Source organism: Gambusia affinis, linkage group LG03 (genome assembly GCF_019740435.1).
Source record: "Gambusia affinis linkage group LG03, SWU_Gaff_1.0, whole genome shotgun sequence".
NCBI lineage: Eukaryota > Metazoa > Chordata > Actinopteri > Cyprinodontiformes > Poeciliidae > Gambusia > Gambusia affinis.
The window spans coordinates 30,585,012-30,602,755 of NC_057870.1; the positions used below are offsets into that span (position 1 = coordinate 30,585,012).

At 41.5% G+C, this 17,744-nt stretch overlaps 3 protein-coding genes across 4 annotated transcripts in view; 1 reads left to right on the forward strand and 2 right to left on the reverse strand.

Annotated features, from left to right (window-relative positions):
- Nucleotides 1-1,211: 1,211 nt before the first annotated feature.
- On the reverse strand, nucleotides 1,212-4,293 carry LOC122828497 (transcriptional activator protein Pur-beta). Its single transcript, XM_044112110.1, has one exon. The coding sequence runs from the start codon at nucleotides 4,231-4,233 to the stop codon at nucleotides 3,316-3,318; it is 918 nt and encodes a 305-aa protein (XP_043968045.1). The 5' UTR covers nucleotides 4,234-4,293; the 3' UTR covers nucleotides 1,212-3,315.
- Nucleotides 4,294-5,476: 1,183 nt separating this feature from the next.
- On the forward strand, nucleotides 5,477-8,679 carry LOC122828501 (histone H2A.V). Its single transcript, XM_044112113.1, has 5 exons — nucleotides 5,477-5,629; nucleotides 7,168-7,245; nucleotides 7,356-7,469; nucleotides 7,546-7,675; nucleotides 7,777-8,679. The coding sequence occupies exons 1-5, from the start codon at nucleotides 5,627-5,629 to the stop codon at nucleotides 7,836-7,838; spliced, it is 387 nt and encodes a 128-aa protein (XP_043968048.1). The 5' UTR covers nucleotides 5,477-5,626; the 3' UTR covers nucleotides 7,839-8,679.
- Nucleotides 8,680-11,898: 3,219 nt separating this feature from the next.
- The window catches only part of hs3st1l2 (heparan sulfate (glucosamine) 3-O-sulfotransferase 1-like 2), a 28,668-nt gene continuing 22,822 nt past the window's right edge, over nucleotides 11,899-17,744 (reverse strand). For both annotated transcript variants that reach the window (XM_044112108.1, XM_044112109.1), the window contains exons 2-3: nucleotides 16,203-16,635; nucleotides 11,899-14,981 (exon numbers count right to left, since the gene is read on the reverse strand). In XM_044112108.1, coding sequence (XP_043968043.1) covers nucleotides 14,316-14,981; nucleotides 16,203-16,484 — 948 coding nt within the window. In that variant the 5' untranslated portion in view covers nucleotides 16,485-16,635 and the 3' untranslated portion in view covers nucleotides 11,899-14,315. The remainder of the gene's footprint in view (nucleotides 14,982-16,202; nucleotides 16,636-17,744) is intronic.

Here is a 17,744-nt window from a genome sequence, read left to right on the forward strand (position 1 = left end):
AAACCTTTCACAGTTTCTGTTCCTGCAGCTGCTGCACCAGTTTTCATTTAAAGTTATTGTTCTGAGATTTCAGATGGAGGAACGGAGAGTCATCCTGTTTGGTTCATGAATCATAAATCAGGATTCAAACTTTTAAAGTGGATCACAGAAACGATCTTTCATAAAAACATCTGGTTCAGAAACGAACAAATAAAAACTTTTCCAAACAGCAGAAACAGAAGATGCTTCATGAAGCAGCATCAAAAATAATAAACTGTCATTTATTACATATGAAAAGTTCTTGGCTTTAATATTTTATGCAGCTTTGCTGAAATAAGCAGCTTCAAATAACTACAGATGTAGTTTCATCAAAATGTACCGGCTACAATTAGATTACAGCTACAATCTATATATAATCTGTATATTGGATTAAATATTCTCAATAAATATATATTTAAATCAAATATTTTCTACATGCATTTGAAAATAAGTGAATAAAAACTGTTTCTATGTTGATGCATTTAGGTTTATATGTTTTTATTTTTCCTGAACATCCCAGTTGTTTCCATTTTTATATTTATTTTGATATTTTATTGAATTTGTCTTTGAAAGCTGTTGTTTAGTTTTCGTTGTTTTTTTGTGCACAATGTCAATAAAAAGAATTCAGATTCTGACATAAACTTATTTACATCCAAACTGAATTTATTTGAATAATTTTTCTTATTTTTTAAAATGATTGTAGAAAATATTTTATTTCCTTCTCAATAATGGAAGAATATTTATTACTGACTATATTGTTACACATTTCTGCTGGTATGTTTTATGTTTTATTATTTTTGAGGATCTTCAGGTCATTGAGCTCTTTGCCATTTAGCTGCCTTTGTGGATTTAAGTCAGGACTTTGACTAGGCCACTCCAAAATATTTCCATTCAAAATTAGCATTAAACATTCATTTTACACCTAAAATAATCAGGAGTTAATAATTCTGGGTTTTAATTGTTCATGCATTTTTTGTAAATTAGTTTATTAAAAATGTTTTCACTGTTTTTACAACATAAAGGTTTGATATTATGATTCTAACTGAATAAATTAAAGTTATTTATAAATGAAACAAGTATTAAATTAATACTTTAGCCAGAAAAAGAAGAATCTTAACCATTTGTGTCTGATGCAGATATAAAAATGATAAATTACTTGTGAAAACAGGATAAAGAAAAACACAACAACTCTCCTGAGCAAAAACCTTTTTTTATTATTTCTCGTTGAAAGGATGTTGGTAGAATATTACAGCAGAACACACGACTGAAACAGCTGCCATTTCACGTAACACAGTACAAGAAGAAGGATGTAGTTCAAATCGCATGTGTAACTTTATATATAGCATATTATATCAATAGAAAAGGAAAAAATCTATTGCTCCCATGTATTTTTTATATTTATATATGTATATATATATATATATGGCATTTCTCTGCTGTGTTGGAGAAGGAAAAGTAAAATTCAACGAGAAGTTTTCACACCAAAAGGAAGAGAGACGATGAAAGTGAGGTTTCCCCAAAAAACACGGGAACGCTGTGGCCGTTTAAAAACCATCGTCAGGCTGGAAAGTAAACTTTCTGTCTATTGCAGCACAGAAAAAAAACTTGCAACCGCTCTAAAAACAAAAAAGAAGGATAAATACCATTATACAGCAAATCTGAAAATGCAGAAAGAAAAGAACACAAGGCGGCTCTGCGTCAGAGAGCATTCATGCAAAACAGAGAAAACATCAGTAAAAGGAGCACTAAGGACCAAACGCTGACGGCTGCCGGTGTTTACGTTTGTCGCATGGCAACTGATGGGAAAACGCTGTGGAGTGAAAAACGGCGGTGGACTGAAAGGAGGGAACGAAACGAAGCGGTAAAGTGACCTGGAGTGCTGAGAGTTCACAGACTTCAGAGAAGCTGCTTCTACAAATTGCTTTAACATACGGCGGAACCAATCTGTTGTTCTCTTAAGTTTCCTCTAAGGAATAAAAGATATATTAGGAAAAAAAAGAAAAGCAGGTATGAAATATAACCCTGGACCGTTGCATCCAAGTTTAGTGTTTTAAATAGGCCACTTTAGGCAGCATTATCTAATAAATCTCATATTTCTAAGACATATTTGAATATATCTCTTTAAAAATAATTCTATCAATTTTTTTAGTTAGTAAATCTCTTTCAGTACATATATATATATTTATATATATATATCTTTTAGATACAACTCCCCCCGCAGGAGGTTCTTTTTCAAAAGCACCTAATTTATTCTGTTACAATCAGACTGAATGTTGCTCCAGTCATAAAAGGTCAGAGTTCAAGATTCGAGGATCCAAATGATGCACCCTAAGCAAGTCAACACGGACGACCCTGGAGGTGATTCTAGATCAAACCTGGCAACGCTAAGCTGCAGCTGGGGAACGGTGACACCAGCGTGAACGAGAAGGCCACCGGGTCAAAGGTCAAAGGTGGCCCGCACCGGACGACTCGGCTGCAGCGACAGGCACAGGGAATGCTGGGAAACCCTCCCAAAAAAATGTGGGCTTGGATTTTAGTTTTATGCTTTAGCCCTGAGACACAACAAGCCACGTTTGAGCAGGCCTCACCGCCGCGCCGCAGCAAGGGTCAAGGGTCAGCACCAGGTCTGCACCAGGGCCGGACTGGGCTGGAGAGGCCGAGATGACGTGTGCTTACAGCTGGTAACCCTACTGCCTCCAGGCCGGACGTTCTGCCCCCAGGCCTGCTGGACGCGGCGGTTCTGTCTGGACGAGCCGTTTGGTTCTGATCGCTTTAGAAAAAACACAAACAGCCATGGTGAGCGATGCCAGCACTCCCTCACAGCCACTGCTGGATTGAGTATGTCACATTTTACTCTTCCTCATCATCATCATCATCCTCATCATCACAGACTACAGGTCAGCACTGAGTGAGCTCTCACCATTGGATATCAAGCAGGAGTCCAGGTAACCAACTGTTGTGTTTCTGCCAAACTGAACTTGCTGGGCTACATGTGAGGTTATCAATGGGACAATCAATATATAGATAGATATATATTAAATAGAATATACTTTATCAACGGGGAATCTCATACAGAGGCTGACTACTGCAGTCTGCACTCATTTTTAGCTATAACATCCACCTAAACTTTAGAACATGTTTCTCTTACATAAACAAATTTTTCAGTCAAATATACTTTTTTTTAAGCATTTTTTTTTTTATAGTTCGATTCGTCATGCACAAAATAGTCGCTCCTCTCTCCAGGCTTTGCATCATGTTGTCAACTTTAGCCCACAGAAAGCCGCTTCTCCCTCTGCGTCAATCGTCGTCCACGTCGTCTCCCTCCGACTCCTCTCCGGTTCTCCGCTCGTACATCTTGTCCCGGTGCCGCTCCTGGATCTCCTTCATCTCCTCGGCGTAGCGGCTGAACGCTCCCCCGAACTTGCCCCACGCTTTGAAGGGGATCGTTATAGAGTTCCTGTAGCTGGGCTTCACCTCGCTCACCCGCAAGAAGACCCCGTACTTGTTGGACCCGACGTCGAAGAAGAAGCGCTTGGAGTCCACCATGATCGAAGTGCCCTCCGGAAGTTCGGTGTAGCCCCCGGCCCCTCCGCCGCCGGCCAGCTCCTCCTCGTCTCCCCCGTAGTCGTCTATCAGCTTGGCCAAAGCATCGCGGAACTCTATTAACCCCTGGGCCGGGAGAGCGATGGTTTGGCCGGATTGCATGCCGGCACCGGGTATGCCCCCCACTCCGACGCCGAAACCGGGGCCTCGGTTGACGGTCTGTCGGATCCGGAGAAACCGACCCCGCTGGTTCTCCTTCAGGTCGAGGTAGTATTTTCGGTTCTCACGCACCAAAAACTCGCTCTTCAAGGCCCGTCTAGGCCCGCTGTCATCCCCACCGGACGACTGAGCGATCTGCTCCGCGGTGCTAGGCCCGAGTTGGGCGTAGTGCTCTATAAAATCCCCCAGATAGTCGCGGAACTCGGCAGCAACTGACATGGAGAGGGTCAAACGACTTTTAGAGCCCCCGGCGCCGACCTCTGCGATTTTGATAAACCGGCCTTTGGCGTTCTGCTTCACGTCAAGGTAGAAGCGTTTGTTCTGAATGTCCAGCCTCTTCGAAGCCAGCTCCTGTGTCTCTGGCTCCCGCTGGTAATGTTGAAATCCACCGCTTCCTCCTCCTCCGCCACCGCTGCTGCCACCGCGCTCACTGCCGCTATCCCCATCCGCCATCTTCGCCACCAGCAGCCCGTCTCTCTGAGTATCTCTGACCCCTAAACCCTCCCCCTTCTCTCTTCTCTGATGGCAAAGCTAGCGGAGAATACCGGGCGCTGCTTTCTGGGCTCTGATTGGCTAATTCTGCTGCCAATGAAAGCATTATAAAAAGATTCGGTGTTTTCATTCGCCCTTTTCTCTGCCAATCATATCAAGTTCTTCCTTCCATATGATATTTTATTTATCGTAACATCTTTCATAGACATAGAAGATTAGACCACACGTTGCCCCACAAAAACGGTACGTCAGTGCGTCCACCATATTAGGACTGGCACTTTCCCCTCCAAAACCACTCAGGGACGTGGGGTTTCAAAATTAAATAAAAAACACAAAGATTTTCTTTCGTTAATTTTATTACATATTTTTCCCACACACAACATATGCTTTGGGTATGAATACGAATAACTGTGATCAGCACCAAACAATTAAAATAAATTTAACTTAAAATAACTACACTTAGTTTAGCAAATTGTTTATCAAAAATGTGCTATATTTTTTACCTGGATGTCAAAAATTTCACATGGATGTGAAACACAGATTTTTTTCTTATAATTTCTTTCATTACATTAAGCTTACGAGCGTAGTTTATTTTGATGTTTTTCCCTCCACTCAATAACATGTTTGATAGAAGTCCTTGTGGTTTTGGATGACGTTATTTAAAATAAAGGTGAAATAATTATCTTACAGGGTCATAAAAGATCGTAGTCACACTTTGTACCTAAAACCCTTCAAAATGATTTTTCTTGATAGTTCGTTTTATGAGTTTCAACAAAATGCCACTCTGAATATGGCGGCGAGGTTGCCTTACGCTCCGGAGGCCCATGAAAACATCTATTCTTATACATCTATGACAGCTATCCTCAAGTATTAAATGAATATCAAATTTATTTCTACAGCCTATAACTTATGCATGGGTTAATTTTACTGATGGGATATCAATTTCCTCAATGCATCCTGACCAGAATGTTATAGTATAATGACGTTATAAATACCGTCCTACTGTAATTGAACAGTTAATTTCTACTTTATGACTGTATCGTACATTTTTGGGATGAATGTGACTGGAAGGACACTCCACACACACGTAGTCCCGCCTACTTGTTGGTTCCGTGCGCAAAAACAGAGCAACGGAGATCTTCGGGTGGGGGATGGGTTGGTTTTTCTGCACGTCTTTCGATGATTGGCTGAACGGCAGATTCGAAGTAATAACGCGCGATCTGATTGGCTGGCCTGGCTCCCACGAGGGGTCGCAAGCAAAAGATTTGCAAAAGGGTTTATTGTTTCTTTGCTTTCGGGAGCTGAAATTGTTTGCTACCCCTCAGTTCTTCAATCAAATTTCCAGACGAAAACAATGGTACGTAAACTCCGATTAATGCCGAATGCATTCCCGAGGCGATAGAGTATTTTTGGTGTAATAATCACGCAGTGGGCAGAAAGTGCTGTTTTGAATTAGAGCTGAGAAATTTCGACTAGAATGTGAGTGACTAGAAAGCTTCGCTGAACGGGCTGTCAGCTAACGAGTTAGCATGCGCTGTTTAAGCCGTTGGTTCAGGGTTACATGATAATTTCATGCTTCATTTTTATTTTGGGTGCAATGCTTCATTCATAATGCAGGCTTTAACTAACTAAAGTGTCAGTTTTACGACTTATAGCTTATGTTAAATCGTATTAAAGCTTATTAGCAGGCTTAGTCAACATGTTTTTGTGTGCTACACTTGTTAGTGGGTGGTTAGTAGTCTTGTGGAAGTTGTAATATTAGTGACTAGATTGACGGAAATCGCCTGGAGTTGTCGCTGAGCAGCCAGAGGAGTGTGTAAAGGAACTTTTCCTTTTGTAATGGCTGTGAATGAAAACTTGACCGCTCGCAGTCTGCAGTCGGCGCGTCTGCGTTTGACGGTGTGGGGGGGATTCTGACATCAGCCCCCTGACAGCTTCTGTTTTTGTTTTGTTTTTATTGTTTTATAACGTGTTTGATGAATATGTTCAGTTTCATAGCCAGTCCGTGTTGAGGTCGCTTGGAGGCTCGCAGTTTAGCCTGACTTGTGTGACTGTCGTTTTGGGTTTGTTTTGTTTAAGATTGGCGGGAAAGCTAAGCTGCTCAACCGACCGTCTGTAACGTTCGGCGCTGAAGTTCGCATCCGAATCAGCACTTGAATAAAGGGCTATTTCTTACTTTTTAAGTAATCAGGACTACATTTGGTTCATAATGTAATAAACTGATATACTGCAGTGGATTATTTTGATCAAAATATATTATGTAAACACACGTGCTTATGCTTTTTCTAATTTGAAAACAATTATTTAAATCTTCTTTTTCATTAGGCACATGTATGACCTTTGACTAGGACAAAATCAGCAAAGTATAACTAATACCAGATTGGATTATTCTTATAAATTTTAAGATGGATTTCATCTGAAGTTATTTAAATAATGTAAAATTCAAATAGCGAAGTGGAGGGTTTATGAACCAAACTGTTTTTAACCGCTGCAGAATAAGCAGGCTGGTTTTGATTATTGCAGGTATTTTTGATTCTCCAGATGGATGCCTGTTGAAGGTCTCTAACATTATTCTAAAATCCAAAAACTTTTTAAGATTTTGTAAAAGTAGAATTGAGGTTTATTAAATCTTAAACTTGTATTTTAAATGAATATTTTTGGAATATTTCAGATCAAATGTAAGTTGGTCCAGATTCATTCAATCTGAGTTTATTATTGAGATGTAAAATAATGTTGCATTATCTGAGTGTTGTTTAATCAGTTCTATTTTTCATGATAAGATTCATCTTTATTTATATAAACTCAACCTTATCTTCAGTCTGAGTCTGTAAGTTTCCTTCTGCTTATTGTTTCAGTTTGTTGTGTAGTTCTTAATGAGGCAGCGTCTTTCTGCAGGCAGGAGGAAAGGCAGGAAAAGACAGCGGGAAAGCCAAGGCCAAGGCGGTGTCGCGCTCCCAGAGGGCTGGGCTGCAGGTAAATGTCTCTTCATTTGGCAGTTTGTGGTTTTTGCGCTGCAGGTGTTAATTCGAACTGAAAGATTTAGTTGCTTTGTTGTTGTTTTTTTTTTCACTGCTTCCTGCCAGTTCCCAGTGGGTCGTATCCACAGACACTTGAAGACTCGCACAACCAGCCACGGCCGCGTCGGAGCCACAGCGGCCGTTTACAGCGCCGCCATCCTGGAGTACCTCACCGCTGAAGTACGTCCTCCTGCTCTGGCTGTGCTTGCTGCTCTGCTGTGTCTGAACGTTTGATAAATGCGTGTTATCTGATCAGGTACTAGAGTTGGCAGGAAACGCCTCCAAAGACTTGAAGGTGAAGCGTATCACTCCCCGCCACTTGCAGCTGGCGATCCGCGGCGATGAGGAGTTGGATTCTCTTATCAAAGCAACGATTGCTGGTGGAGGTGAGGAGCTTTTATTTTCCTCATGCCTGGTTACGGTTGGTTTGTGTTTGCCGTCGTGTCAGGTGGTTTCAGTCTGACTGAATGTGGTGTGTTTCTGTCAGGTGTCATCCCTCACATCCACAAATCCCTCATCGGGAAGAAGGGCCAGCAGAAGACTGCGTAGACGCCACGTTGACCGGAAATTTGGGGGCTTGGGCTTTGTTCGGACCAGGAGTTCACATTTGTTCTTTTCTGTTATTAATATTATAGCAAACGAAGAGTGATTGTTAGACTTTGTGTTGGTATATTTCTCCCGTAAATAGTTAAAAGTACAGAAAACCCCCTTAACTGCAGTAAATCCTTTTTTATGTCATTGTAGTCCGTTTGACTGGGGAGTTCATGATTATTGAAATGACGTGAATTTGTTTGATTGGCCTGGGAATATGTGATGTTTTATACTGAAATTGTTTAAAAAAAACGTTTTTTATATTAAAAAAAATCTTGTTTTGTGGTTATTTTTCCTAAAGTTACAATATTTCCTATAACCTGTTTTTTTTTTTTTTAAATGATGGTTGATTTGGTAACAGCAGCTAAATGTGACATTTTTGCTTCTATTACTGTAACATTTTTGAACTGCACAGAGATGCCGTCTTTCTTTTTGCATCATAATATCAATGAACACGTACTGTACCAGTCTGCTACAGTGTTTTATTTTTTGTGAATGTTTACAGTGTTTAAAACTTGTTAAACTTGAAACTCCGTATTGACAGATGTGATCTGGGAACACTGAGCGAACAGCGTTTGGTTTTTCTCCGGTTCGCCGCGTCGTTCCGACGTTCTGAACGTCAGGAAACCAGAGAGAAGATCAAAACTTCTACCTGCAGATTTATATGTATTGGCAGACCGAACTGTCCTCGCATGTCCATTTCATTTTATTTTTAAACGACTCGAAGCGTTTTCTAATAGTTGCGTGTTCAGGACAATGACTGCATATTTTATCTTTTAAATAAATACCCTTGACATGTCTTGGCGTTGTTTGAAACTTTTCCCTCTCTGGTTCCCAATGTGATAAAACAATAAATAAAACAGCAGCAACTTTAACTAACACCATAATAACATTCAATAATTATTGCAAAAAATATTTCTGTTTGCAGTAATTTTTAAGTTTAGAGGATATTTACTCCTGTCAAACAGAAAACTACTTTTTTTTTTCTGTTTTTTTGATCCGGTTCAAAGCAAAGTAAGAAGCACCGTCAGTAGATCTGTAACACACCAGCAGGGGGCGCCACCAGCACAAACATGGCAATGTCAAGCGATTTGATAAACTGACTGCATCTGTTAATGTGCAAAATTTAATTGTCAAATCAGACCTGGAAACTGGCATGTGAAGATAATTAACAAATCTTCACAGGCTTATCAGATTCTTTAGTTGCAGCATTAAAGGCCGTCAGACAGGACAAGTTATTTGTGTTGCAGCGTTCAGGCAGTTCAGAGGTCGTTACATGATGATGTCAAACAAATGTTACCTGCAGACTAATATTATTGGTCCGGTTCAATAAAATTTACACATTTATCTCAACTCACTTTACAAATGGTTTGTCAATTATAAAAATTCTAATTATCAAAAAATTGCATCAATAATCAGTTTATTATTTGAATAAACTTGAAAGCTTTCCAGCAGATTAAAGTATTCACTCCTGGACAAAGCATGTAGTGACAGTGGAGAGGAAAAACTGTTGCAGTGATCAATGTGGATGAGTTTCTCTGAGTTTCTCTGGGATTTTCTGGGACGTCTGTCCTTTAACCTTGGAAATGTTCTTCAGGTGATGAAAGGCTGACTTTGTAACCGTCTTTATGTGGCTCTGAAGCTTCAGGTCAGAGTTCATCCTGATCTCTGGTTTCCAGCTGTCATAACTGAAGCTGTGCATTGACTCTGTCGTTCCTCTTTAGGTCCAAAGATAACTTCAGTAATCTGTAATCAGATTATTCACAAGTGGATTTCCCATCAAATTCACCACAAAGTTCTGAAAACCCAGAACAGACCAACCGACTGTCAGTTAGGATGTTAAATGTTAGTTGAAGGCAGTAACGTTGTTGTGTGGGCAGCAGCTCTGATGGAGCTTTTCTGTTTCAGTTTTAGCTTCACCAACGTGAACCAGGGCAGTTCAGACACTTGTTCAAAGTAAGTCATGAATTACCCCTGATGTCTGGAATCCAAGGCTGAGCGATTCCTCATGCTTTAGTTCTTTCCTTTGCTTTATTTAAGCCACCTGCTGGTCCTTGAAGGGCAGCGCTGCTGTTTGTGTTGCCCTCTGCTGTCTGCTGCTCATTTTCAAGGACTTCTGGAGAGAAAGTTATGAGCATTTTTAAAGATTTAAAACTGGTTGCAACAATAGGGAGCAAAAATCTTTGCTTTTAGTTTTTAAGTTTGATTTTCTTTTTTTAAGACAGCCAAAATCAAAATTCTGATTTTATCCACATAAATCATTAACTCAGTGTCTTACTGGTTTTACCACTCAGAATTGCAGCTCAGATTACTAAATCTGGATGTAATCTGATTGATATGCGAACCTGGCCTGAGCATACACAGGGGCACAACGCAAAGAGTTTTATTGAAGTTACATATTACAGAAGGTCATCATCTCAGTCAAAACAGAGAAAAAATGAATAATCATATATACACTGATAACATTTACGCTAACAGTTGTTAATACAGAAATGCCGATTTGAAATAACTTTCCCCATCGCTTTGGCGCCCCCTCCAGGGCGGCGCCCGTACGCGCAGCACATCCTGCGAACACTGAGATGATCCATCCATCCATCCATCCATTTTCTTACACCCTTCTTCCCTAATGGGGTCGGGAGGGTTGCTGGTGCCTATCTCCAGCTGCGTACCGGGCGAGAGGTGGGGACCGGGGTCACCTGGACAGGTCGCCAGTCTGTCGCAGGGCAACACAAAGACAAACACACTCACATCTAGGTCACACCAGTCATGTTTTTGGACTGTGGGAGGAAGCCGGAGAACCCACCATGCACAGGGAGAACATGCAAACTCCATGCAGAAAGACCCCGGGCCGGTAATCGAACCCAGGACCTTCTCGCTGCAACAGCTCTACCAACTGCGCCACTGTGCAGCCCACACTGAGATGATTCAGGTTGTAAAGAGCTGGCATGCCAACAGTTGCCACCAGAGGGCGTAATGTAAGCGTTGGTTTTATGACGGTAAATAAATAAGTTTATTGTAAGAACTTTTACAAAACTGAAGTTACAAACTGTTTTACAGCTTCCTCTGGTCACATCAGGGGGAGCTGGAAAAACGCTCTGTAAGTTTAATTTATTAAAACGCTCTGTAAGTTTAATTTATTAAAACGCTCTGTAAGTTTAATTTATTAAAACGCTCTGTAAGTTTAATTTATTAAAACGCTCCGTAAGTTTAATTTATTAAAACGCTCCGTAAGTTTAATTTATTAAAACGCTCTGTAAGTTGTCTCTGTTTCTTCTGAGGAAAAAAAAAATCCTGAATTTCTCTTAGATTAGAGAAACTAAAATTTTCCCCAGGAAAGGCTTACAGGACATTTTTTATTTTATTAAACTTTTATGTATGTAGTCATGAACTTTTTTTTATATGTACAGTATTTTTTTTAAAAAACATTTTGCTTTAAGAAAAAATAAATAAAAATCTGCGTTTTTTTGTGAAACATTCTTTCAATAATTCAAGATTTTTTCCCCCACATACTTGATGATTCACCTGGAAGACTCATGTTTAATGCATGCTGGACCAAATCCTGAACATCTTTTCATATTGTTTTTATTTCCAGCCTGAAATACAGGGATTGACGTCGACCAAATGCAAAGCTGATGAGGAAAACTGTCCAAACTTTGGGTGCAACTTGCATCCGTTTTTGAAATGCTCCCTGATCGATTCTCTGGTTCCTGATTATTTCTGTATTCTGTTACCTGTTGTGTGCTGAACCTCCCAGGTAAAATCCTGTTTTACATTTTTAAAAATAAACATCCGAAGCGCCCGTGTTTTGCGGTTGAAGTCTTCGCCAGGGCCCTCTGTCCTGCTGTGCAGCCAGAACTGAAAAACGCAGCATGAGAAAGAAAACAGGGGAAGTTATGGGAACATGTTAGAGGAAGGAAACATTTCAGGAAAAAAAAAATCATTTTAAGGATTTCAAATATAACAAAATACACTGCAAACCAACAAAACTTTACCTTCTGTCAGAAATGTCCCATTTTTATTGTCTTGTATTTTCCAATATTTTCCTCCATCTTATGTTTGAGTAGGTAAATACCTGCGGTTTATATTTATTTTACACATTATTTTCAGGTTTCAGTCTTCTGGTTTTAGTTGTTTGGTTTCAGCCTCCCAGTTGCTCTTTCTGATGAAAATTGTTCAGTTTAGTTTTTGCATGTAAAAATTGCCTTCAGTAACTGTTAGGGCCAACAAACACAGTAGGAATCACATGTGTATCACAAGGTTCCACATGTTTTCCCATGTGATTCCCAACACGATACCATGAAACGTTCCAGATCCACACACACGGCTCCTCAATCAATCATCACTGATATGGAAAGGGAACATTTCTGTCTGGTCATCCTGACTGTTTAAAGTGAAACTGAGAGTGAGATTCTCAGCACAAAGTTGGCAAAGAAGTTGAACTGTTGATGTAAAGCTACCTGATGATTGAAAGTGACGTCAGCCGCGTTGTCCTGAGCAGAGGAGACATGAAAGACTGTTCACGTCTTCAAAGAATAATCTGTTTACGTCTCCATCCTTCGCCCTGCCTGTCTCCGTGGTTCTGGTTTCTCCTGGGAGCGGTGGATGGGAGGCAGGCGGAGGTCAGCCTTCAGCTCTGATTCTGCTCCGTTTTCCTCATGGTGTCGTTACAACCTGCTTTCCTCAAAGCCTCAAAGCATGGAGCTTTTTACAGTTAAGATTTTTAACCAAAGAAAAACATAAAAAATAACAAAGCAGCTGACTTTAGGATCATGAAAATCTTACAAAAAGGCACCTTGTCCTTTATTAGTGGACAGCTAAACCATCTTTATAACTGTTATCTGACGTAAACATGGCAGGAGGTTGAATAATCTGCTGACCTGCAGCTGTTGCTGACAGTCGGTGGTGATTTAACTTCCTATCAGGAAAAAGTTTGTGATGAAACGAAGCTTTGATGCTGGATGTAAAGACCGACTCTGACAGGGAACGTCTTCTTTAGGTTTTCCCGGAGCGGCCGGCCGTTCGCTCATTTATGTTTGATGTGTTCAAACCCTTTAAACCTGATCTCTGCTCTCAGGCAGGAGACAGAAGGAAAGTCTGAGTGCATTTATTAGGACACTAGGAAAAAAACTACAGATATTAACAATAACACCATGTTGGGCTTCACTTGTAAAGTAAATGAAAATGTGTTGTTAAAAAAGGGCTAGAAATACAATATTTATACACAATGCAGTGCTAAAGTATCTGTACCTTTTATCACATTTTGTCATGTGACGACAAACTTCAGTGCGTTTTACCGGGATGTCAGGAGAAAGACCAACTTCTGGAGTGGAGTAAAAGAATTCATAGTTTTCACATTTTTATTTGAATTAATCTGAAATACGTGGTTATGTATTTCTGCGATATTCAACTCTTTGCATGACAACGCTTTATGAACAATGAGGGGCTGAGATTTTTTCTGTGGCCGTCAGAAATAAGAAACAAGCCGCGTCGATATCTGCTCTTTTCTCCAGCTCCCTGTTTTATTCAAAGTTTTTATAAGTGGTTTCTTTGGCTCTTTAACAAACTTCACATATCATAATCTACCCAAACGTCTGTTGGTGTTTTGATCCAACTTTCACAATTATGACAACTTGATAATTTTATTTAAATTTCTCCATAACTTTCCCCTGACCTGTTTGGTTTATTTGTTAGTTGACATAAAGTTGTTCTCTAAATTCTCACATGTTTTTATTCTGATGCTAAATGACTCACAAATGGATTAGAGGCGACTCCTGAATGGGATTGTTTGCACTGGGTTTTATTTATTTATGTGTACTGATATAAAAGACAATGGATACAAATTCATGCTGCACTTTGTAAAATTTGCAGTAATATTTTTTACAAATAATTTTATTCCACTTCAAAATGATGCCTTTACTTCTGTAGCACATAAAATGGATTCAAGTTTTTGGTTGTAAAATGACAAAATGTGAGAAAGTTGAAAAGGTAAGAACATGTTTACAAGACACTATTTGTCTTTACTAAGATTTTCTAACAGAATGAAAACAAAAGCAGCTGATGAGAAACGAAGAGTTTCACAAAGCAAACATTTTTGTACAGTTGTTTAGAAACGAGAGCGAGATCTTCTGAACTGACAATATTTACGCTGATTGACTTTTAAAGCAATTTGGTCATTAGTGCAACAATCAAACATGGCAGCCGTCTGCTCAGCTCCTGTCCGTGAACCGAGCTAACAGGTTGCTCCGAGCTTCTTAATGGCACAGTTGTTGTAGCTTTGTTGGTTCTGAAGAGGCACCGGCTTGGTTCGGGTTTTATCGACCAGATTTTCAGTCAGTTCCATGAGAGTGCAGCACATTTATACCTGAGAAGGTATTTAGAAAAAGATCATCTGCCATCAGAAACAGTTTTCCTCTCTGTCTGTCCCTGACAGTTGCATCAGCACCAGGAGAACGACCTTCCCACCATCTCAAAGAAGAGTTTGTTGGGCTTCCTGAAGTACCGGCAGAGCTTCTTCAAGGCCTGCGTGCTCAGCGGAGCGTGCGGTCGGCCTTTAGACTCGTCCAGGCACTTGTCGTGTCCGGCGGACAGGAGGCAGTAGAAGCCTTTGGTGGTGTTGAAGTAAAAGTTGCTGGGGTTTATCCTGGGTGGAAGGTCCAGGAACCGTTCCGCCTTCCTCAGCTCCGGGAACGGGTCCCGAATGAGCGCATCGCCGTCCACCACGTGGATCTGCTCCCGGGGGAAAACCTCCAGCCAGCGGGCCAGGTGCAGATGGTACAGGCTCCTCTGCAGCGCCTTGTAGCCGTGGTTGATGTGGCCCTCGTGGAGCAGCAGCTCCTCCAGCGGCTGGTAGGGCTTGTCCTGCGTCAGGCGGTTGTGGAGGACCTGGGTGTAGTCGGAGACCAGCCTCTCCGCCGGGTCCCTGACGATGAGCAGCAGCCGGACGGCCGGGTTCATGTCCCACACCCGAACTGGAACCTGGGGGGCTGCGAAGTAGCCGGGGGTTTTCTCCACCGTCAGCTGGCCCGGCAGGGTGAAGGGCATCTGGGCTCGGTACCAGGCCAGACCCCGGCGGAAGTGTTCCTCCACGTTGAAGTAGTGGACCTGGGAAAGGTTTAAAAATGAAGATTCAACAAACTATGGCTGGAAGATCAATCAAGATCAATCATGACTGATCATGATTGATCATGATCAATCATGATTGATCATGACTGATCATGATCGATCATGACTGATCATGATTGATCATGATTGATCATGATTGATCCAAACAGAAACTAAAGATAAAAAATACAAACCCAGGAGAAAACCAAACAACAAATCAACCCTCCATCCTGATCAGTTTGTCTTCAAAATAAGAAGTCATTTGTCTATAATTTTCTTCAAAGGACTCACCCAAATTTGCACTCTGACATTTTATCTAAAGTTTAAAGTTTTTTAAACTGTTATAGAGAGCCGTTCCAGAACTGGGCCCTAGGTCACATTTTGAATCATCGGCATGGTGCCAAACAACATTTCACTCCAAATGGTCTGATGCTATAAATAAGTCGAAGGATTCACACCAACTCTGTTCATTCTGCTTTAATAGAACGGCGGTTTGTTTGTCTAGAAAGTCTGGTTTGCTTGTGAACGTGTGAATGAATAATCAAACTGATGTGAACCAAATAATTAAAACCTCGGTTTCAGTTCCATTGAAGTGAATCCTCATTCAATTCGGATGCATATGTGAACGCCAAGCAGAGCAGAGACCACTCCAAAAGCAGGAAGTGGACTACAGCGCCCAGCATTCTGGGTAAATAAAACTGCTAGCCTAGCGCTAGCAGGAGAACTGACTCATGGTGTTTTACCAAAGACAAAAGAGAAATGCTACAGCTGACGCCTCCATTTTTGTTTACATTCATGAAGCAGGAAGTTGCTCTCAGTGTCTTCAGAGGCTTTTGTGTCGTTTCCTTCAGTGGTTCGTGGTGCAGCGCCTCCACAGGTGAGGAGGGGAACAGGGAGTTCAAAGGGTTTGACTCAGAGCAGTGAGAGAGAAAACCACAGCAGCTGGAAATGTTACGAATGTTACAGTCTTTGGTCCCTGATCAAACCCAGTCCACCAGGTGTGAAAACAACCTCAGATTTTTCTGCTGTATGTTTCATCTAAAATGTGCCTGTCAAAGTTACACGGCCTTAAACGACCTGAACCCACACAAAGAATGCAAACGTTTCAGTCAAACAGACGAACTATCCAGTAAAACTTCTGGAGATTATACAACTTTACTTCATGATGACTAAAAGTTGACGATATGCTTCACAAACCCTGATTGATTCGGTCAGTTTTACCTCGGCCTTCGCCACCTCCACGTCTGGGTGCAGGTTGAGCATCTCCAGCAGGGCTCTGGTGCCGCCTTTCCGCACGCCAATGATAATAGCTCCGGGCAGCCGCTGCTGGGTAGCGTTGTAAGAGGAGGATGATGATGATGCTGAGGAGGGGGAGGAAGAGGATGGAGGAGGAGACTGAAGAGGCGAAACGGACGCCCCGCTGCGCAGATCCCTTAAGCAAACAGAGAGCTGAGTCTGCAGCAGGAGAAGCACCAGCAGCGCCAGCAGCACCGTCCACAGCATGGTGCCACACACACACACACACACACACACACACACACACACACACACACAGGAGGAGCTCCGGTTAGCAGCACACACTCATTGAGCTCCCACGCAGTGCTTGTTATCAGTCAGCAGGGGGCCTCAGGGGGACGCTCCTCAATTTCACAACCTGAGAAGAGAAACAGAAAGATGAACGTCTGCTTTTACTTCCTGCTGAAGATGGGATACGTTCCTAAAGTTTTCTGCTGGTTTTGCTGCAGATGAAGTGAAATTTGTTCATTTGAAATGCAAATAACTCAAAAATTATTTCTAATAAAAAGCAGTTTTTTGGGAGTCAGAAGATTCTGAACCTCATCCATCCATCCATCCATCCATCCATCCATCCATCCATCCATCCATCCATCCATCCATCCATCCATCCATCCATCCATCCATCCATCCGTCCATCCATCCATCCATCCATCCATCCATCCATCCATCCATCCATCCATCCATCCATCCATCCATCCATCCATCCATCCATCCTCTCCAGCTACGTTCTGGGTGGGAGGCGGGGTGACGGGGTCACGGGGTCACCCTGGACAGGTCGCCAGTCTGTCAGGATTCTGAACCTCTCAGGTCAAAACGTTGCAACTATTAAAGAAAAACATTTGATCATTGCCTGTCAATCCTGGATCATACAAAACATTCGGACTGCAAGCATTGATTGTTCTGGTAATCGATTAATCGATCGGGTTATTCTGATAATTAATCAGAAAAGAAAATTGGAACATTTTTCACATTTTTTATCGAACCGCTGAAGTCTTTTTTTTTAAATATTAGAAAAACATTGAAATAATTAAATTCCAACTTTGAATAAGAAAATATAAATTTTATTTCAGGTTCAGTCTCGTTGTATCTGATGTGCAGAGCAGCATCTGCCCTTCCTGCCCAGCAGGAGGCCGAACTCCATGCAAGGAGAAGAAATCTGCAGCTCTTCCTTCCAGCAGTGGAAGATCTCAGCCGTTAGGATTGTAAGCGTTTAGCTTGGCTGTAATTTCTTTTCCTCTCACATTCTGCGGCGCTGCACATGTTCATTCAACTCTTTTATGAGCTCATAAGTTTTCATTAATGGGCCGTTTTATGAAAAGTCTGGATCCGGGCTCAGACTGTGGAGCTGCGATGTGATTATGGCCTGAAGGTGATAAAATATGAATCCAGGTTGAGAGGAGATGGATGGATGTTGAGAGGATGCAGATGAGAGTAAAACTCCTCAGCGTCCAATCAGGAGTTTGACTG